This window comes from Cupressus sempervirens, chromosome 7 (assembly GCF_028749045.1).
Source record: "Cupressus sempervirens isolate cs-2001-9-10 chromosome 7, ASM2874904v1, whole genome shotgun sequence".
NCBI classification, from domain to species: domain Eukaryota; kingdom Viridiplantae; phylum Streptophyta; class Pinopsida; order Cupressales; family Cupressaceae; genus Cupressus; species Cupressus sempervirens.
The window spans coordinates 485072235-485077950 of NC_143124.1; the positions used below are offsets into that span (position 1 = coordinate 485072235).

General features: G+C 36.5%; 1 protein-coding gene across 3 annotated transcripts; it reads left to right on the forward strand.

Annotated features, from left to right (window-relative positions):
- Window positions 1-374: 374 nt before the first annotated feature.
- LOC149547660 (bifunctional levopimaradiene synthase, chloroplastic-like) lies at window positions 375-5170 on the forward strand. Of its 3 annotated transcripts, none has more exons than XM_089794779.1 (15): window positions 375-748; window positions 847-909; window positions 1009-1094; window positions 1315-1627; window positions 1822-2008; window positions 2187-2404; window positions 2552-2672; window positions 2763-2875; window positions 3036-3268; window positions 3377-3489; window positions 3582-3680; window positions 3805-4020; window positions 4095-4233; window positions 4404-4643; window positions 4732-5170. In XM_089794779.1, the coding sequence occupies exons 1-15, from the start codon at window positions 640-642 to the stop codon at window positions 5023-5025; spliced, it is 2544 nt and encodes an 847-aa protein (XP_089650905.1). In that variant the 5' UTR covers window positions 375-639; the 3' UTR covers window positions 5026-5170. The 3 variants fall into 3 exon arrangements, with proteins under 3 accessions (XP_089650905.1, XP_089650904.1, XP_089650906.1); XM_089794778.1 differs by having other exon boundaries at window positions 435-754; XM_089794780.1 differs by having other exon boundaries at window positions 623-754; window positions 847-900.
- The last annotated feature ends 546 nt before the right edge of the window (window positions 5171-5716 follow it).

The following is a 5716-nucleotide window of genomic DNA, read 5'->3' on the forward strand; positions in this document are numbered from 1 at the left end:
AATTGAGTTAAATAACGGTCTAGTATTTCATTAAGACATTTCATGAATGCAAGCATAAATCTAACTAAGAAATGACATGAATATACAATTACTTTTATTTTTATTAACTTCATGATTCAATCTTTTATTTCTTTGTTTGTGAACAATAGATCAATATTTCTTATGCTAGTTTTATTTTTTTATAAATAGAATTGTTCTACATATATGCCATTAATACAAATTTGTCATTATAATTATTGATAAACACACCTAATCAAAGTCTAAAAAGTGATATGTTAGGTGAATAAAATAGACATGTAAATAGATCTATAATAATATACCTAAAATGTCTCAAAGATACTTCTATATTTCAAAATAAAAAGTTTTCAAAAAACATCGTCTTGTGATGCTGAAAAATTAGTATAGCATTAAATGTAATTTGGTGTATTTCTATTGTTAATAGCGAATCCTTTCATCAATGTGCGCTTCCTTCGCAAAGATCCATTTTTGGGAATCAACAGACAGAATGAATTTTCATACGCCACTAAAACAGTCAATGCTAAACAGCGAAAATAATTAGTTTCAACCCCGTCTTTCCAGCCCAGCCTTATAAATGCATCTCCTTCCTATTGAAACAGATGTGATCTCTGTTTAATCAAAATGGCTCAGAAAATGCTTTCTCTGCTCGATTCAGTTTCTAAGTCTCGAGGATTGATCTCAATAAAAGACCCTGGATTTTCATCCACTGGAAAGCGCTCGCACGCAAAGGGTTTGGGTACTTTTAGAATCTTACTCTGTTCAAGCTGCTTTGTAATCCTGGATCTCAAAGCTTAATTTATTGCTACTTTTTTCTTAATTTGTTTGCAGCTTGCCACAATTTGCCATCAGCTGTTGATCGAGAAGACGCGAAGACTCTTCAGAGTAATGGCGGTCAGCAAATACACAACCTCTGCTGTATTTTATCGACTTTTATTTTTAGCACTGTCAAATGTTCGTGTGCTGGATAATTTAAGGATATCATTTTTGCAGCTTTGACGATAGCGCATAAGGAGCGTAAATTCAACCCTAATCACGGGAAACCAGATTATGTTCATTCTTTTTCGACATTTCAGGAGGTACCAATTCGTTTAAATTCGCCAGCCGAATTCAGATGTATCGGCATTTAAGAGGAGATTTTCTGGAAACATGTGAATTGTGTAATAAATTTATGATCGGTTACAAAGATTGAATTTATCAATGCAGAAAAATAAATTCTTCGGAGGGAAATAGAATGTGTGCAGTGAGTTGTAGAAAAAATTAAAATTCCGAAAATCTAATCGAGTGCTATTATTTCAGGCACCCTTGGATAAAATGGATAAGAGAATAAGTGAATTGGTTGCAGAGATCAAAGGGCTCTTCAATTCGATGGAAGATGGGGAAATAAGTCCCTCTGCTTACGATACTGCCTGGGTTGCGAGAATTCCTGCCATTGATGGCTCTGCTAAACCCCAATTTCCTCAAATGGTGGACTGGATTCTTCATAATCAGTTAACCGACGGTTCCTGGGGAGAAAATAGTCGCTATTTAGCGTGTGATAGACTACTGAATACTCTTTCCTGCCTTGTTACTCTGGCCTTTTGGGGCGTTGGAAATAACCAGGTTAACAGAGGTAATTTATTTCTTTTATTTCCGATTTCTTTGGGCCAACAGGTAACACAACTTTATCCATAGACCTATCTAAATTCTGGCACTGTACTTAAGTAGTAATTGATAGTTCAATTCAGATATTCGAAATCAGCATACAATTTTAAAATGAGATTTCTTGTAAAATGGATGAAGAGTTTAATTTCTGGAGCTTAGCAGGTCTAAATTTCTTGAGGAGAAATACAGAAGTTATGATTAATGAAGCACTTGGTCATCATCATTCCAAGGGATTCGAGATGGTACTTCCTATACTGCTGAATGACGCCAAACTTTTGGGTTTAGATCTTCCGCATGGACTGTATATCGTTGAACAAATAAGCGAAAAGCGAGTTTCAGAATTGAAAAAGTGAAAATCTAACCCATCTTCAACTATTATTAATGTTTTTTGTTATGTCCTGTTCAGCTATTGTCTGTTTTGTGATATGCCCTGTTTTGCTATTATGTATTTGTCATATGCCCTGTTTTGAGTCACGTTTTAAGTCACAGATGAAAGTGATTGAATGAAATAATTTATTGTGAATTAGAGCATGCGTTGAAGAGCTACACGGCCATCCGTCAAGAATGTTACAGTGTCTGGAAGGTGTACAAGAAATAATTGACTGGAAAAGTATCCTGAAACTGCAATCTGATGACGGATCTTTCTCAGGCTCGCCAGCATCTACAGCTTGTGTATTTATGCACACAGGAGACAAGAAATCTCTCCGATTTCTGAGGACCCTTGTTGAAAAGTTTGGAGACCATGGTAATTTTCATATTTATACACGCAAGAATTATTGAAAAAGAAAAGAAGAGAACGCTAAATTGTTGAAAGAATTATTGAAAGTATTTAGTACTCGCAATCATTTTGGAAAGAATATCGGATTTTAAAAGTAAATTATTCGGATTGCAGTGCCCGGCATGTATCCGGTGGATATAGCGGAGCGTTTAAGAGCAGTGGATAATGTTGAACGTCTTGGACTCGAACGCCATTTCCAAACGGAGATTAAGCAAGCCATGGAATATGTATTCGAGTGAGTAAATTACTAAATAGTACCTCCTCTTTTGTGATTTTTCCAATAATTGACGTTATTTTGAATTCTCGCTTTGGATACGTATGGCAGGCACTGGAGTGAAACAGGCATTGGATTTGGAAGGGAAAGCCAGGTTCCTGATATTGATATTACAGCCACTGCCTTCAGACTTCTCAGAACTTTCGGCTACTCTGTATCTTCTGGTATATAAACGATTTAGATGAGTATCCATTCGAGGATTCCTTGAATCTTTAATTTTGAAAATAATAATATTGGTCTTATTCTCTAACAATTTCAATTGCACACAATCGGATTTCCAGAATTATTAGATCGGTCTTCATCTCTAACAAATTTAAATGGCAGACGTTCTGAAAAACATTAAAGGCGAGGCTGAAGAACTTTTTGAGCTGTCTGGTAATGAAAACAGCGCAGGAGCAATCACTATGTTGAGCCTGTATAGATGTTCACAGCTTAACTTTCCGGGCGAAAATGTAATGGGGGAAATAGACGCCTTTGCAAGAGATTACTTGGCCGAATTCCTTCGAAGCGGCAGCTTCTCTCAGGCAAAGGCTGTCAAGGAAAACCTGCCCGAAGAGGTACTGCGAACTGTTGCCTTCTCTGATTTTTTTAAAAGTAATTTTTGATTTACTTCTGAAGATAACAAAATAAAATCTGATTTGCAATTTGTTGCCTGTTTTATACAGGTTAAATATGCTTTGTCTGCTCGATGGAATAGAAATATGCCAAGGCTGATGACCAGAAATCATATAGAATTGTTCAATCCCGATGACCTGTGGCTGGGGAAGACATTGTATCAGTAAGATTGATTGTATTGCAATTGTAATATATTTAAGTTGTCTCCTCTATTGTACATACCGCTGATCCAGATATGCAATGCACGCCGAACAGACTGCCGAAAGCGAGCAACGACAAGTATATAGAATTGGCCAAGCTCGACTTCAACCGCATTCAGGCTACAAACAGATCTGAAATACAACATATAAAGAGGTACGAGCAGTTTAAAAGGATTCTGAGCTTAATCTAATCCAGGTGGAAGAAAATTAGTTTAATATTTGTTTTTGGGAAGATCTTTGATTAGAGCTATTAAACTGAGATAATTGTGGTGTTAAAGATGGTACAAGGATTGCAATTTCCCGGGGTTGGATTTTCCTCGTCACAGACAAGTTGCAATTTACTGGACCTCTTCGGCGGTTATGTTTGAACCAGAATACACCGAGTGTAGACTTGATTATGCAAAGGCAGGAATCCTGGCTACAGTCACAGACGACCTCTATGACACCTATGCAACTCTCAGCCAACTGAAGCTTTTCAATGAAGCATTGGAAAGGTCAGCACATTAAATCTTCATGTCATCTTTATAAACAAATCGACCAAACTTAACTCTGCTATTTTGGGCTGCAGGTGGGATCCATTTATAATCGAGCAACTGCCAGAGGAGATAAAAATAGTTTTCATGGGACTCTATAATACTTTGATCGACATATCGGAACGAGCAAAGGAGGTTCAAGGTCGTGACGTGCTTCCTTACCTTCGCCAGCAGGTAAATAACTCTGCAATAATCTCATGGATTTCGTCTCTACCAAAAGGAAATCTTCATTTAGATCACTAGTGAACACTGTTTTCGTTAGCTTTTAAATTGCGTGCTTAAAGAAAGGGGCGAAATGTAGCCTAACAATATTTGTTCGTTAATTTGTCCGTTGAGGGATTCAGTGGTTAAATCTGTTGTTGAGTTACGCGAAAGAGAGAGAGTGGATGGAAAGAAGTTACTCGCCGTCATTTGATGAATATTGGGAGAATGCCCAAGTGTCGATAGGAGTGAAAACAACTATCCTCTCGTCAATACTTTCTACGGGAGAACATCTTCCTGATCACATTCTTCAGCAGCTCCATGACTTTTTCGATTTCGTCAGTCAGACATCGCGTATTATAAACGACGTCAGAACTTTCCAGGTGATCCTCGCCTCACTCGACCTTTGATTCTAACATTTTTTGAACATGTTTGAATATTGAACTGTAGTTCTGTACCGTGTTAATTTAGAGGGAGAGAGATGGCGGGGAGTTGGCTTCATTCGTACAATGCTACATGAATGAGCAGGGTAGATGCAGTGAAGAAGAGGCCCTCCATTACATCGAGGGAGTGAACGAAGAGGCCCTCACCAAACTGAACTACCATTTTCTAATGCGGTCAGACGTACCAAAGTGCTACAAAACACTTCTTTTCAACTCGGCCAGGATAATGCAATTCGTTTACAGAAAGGAAGACGGCCTTCTAAATGCCGCCAAGGACCTCGAAGACTCCATTAAAAAGTCCCTGTTCGAACCAGTGCTGTAGCAGATTTCTAACTGATATGAGATCTTGATATTTGAAACAGTTCTGTAACAGATTTCACACTGTAAGGACTACTGCTCCGGCAGATTACTACAATGATGTGTGGGAAATTCCAACTTCAGTAAAATAAAGTTCTTATTTAAATGTATGTTGAAACTTTTTATTAAATTATTAGTTTGTGTATAGCAGCAATATTCTATTAATTTAGTCAGTCGTCATTGAATTCAAACAAAAAATCTAGTATCTACATTATTTGTAATTTTAAATTACTAGAAAGTATAATTATAAGTTTTATTTGTGTTTCTTTTTATTTATTATTTATTTAAAAATATCTTTTTTTTTCATACGTACATATTTATAAAATTTTCTTTTTTGATTTGTTTGTGGGTATATATGTAGGTTTATATATTAGTTTTTGATTAAACGAGGCATGAAGAGGGCCCTGAGAGCGAATAATAACAATAAGAACTAGAAGCTTTCTGTTCTGAGTCATTACAGCCAAGCAGTAGAAAAGACGATCTCAAACCCAAACAGTTAGAGACTCGTCATCAAACAAAACTTAATAAAAAATACTATAAAGTACTATGAGTTTCAAAGTCTCACTTATCAACTAAAACATAGCTAATAATGCTAGCAGATACCTCAGTCTTAAAGTACCAATTATAAAAGAGAATAAGCTAATACATAATAGTTT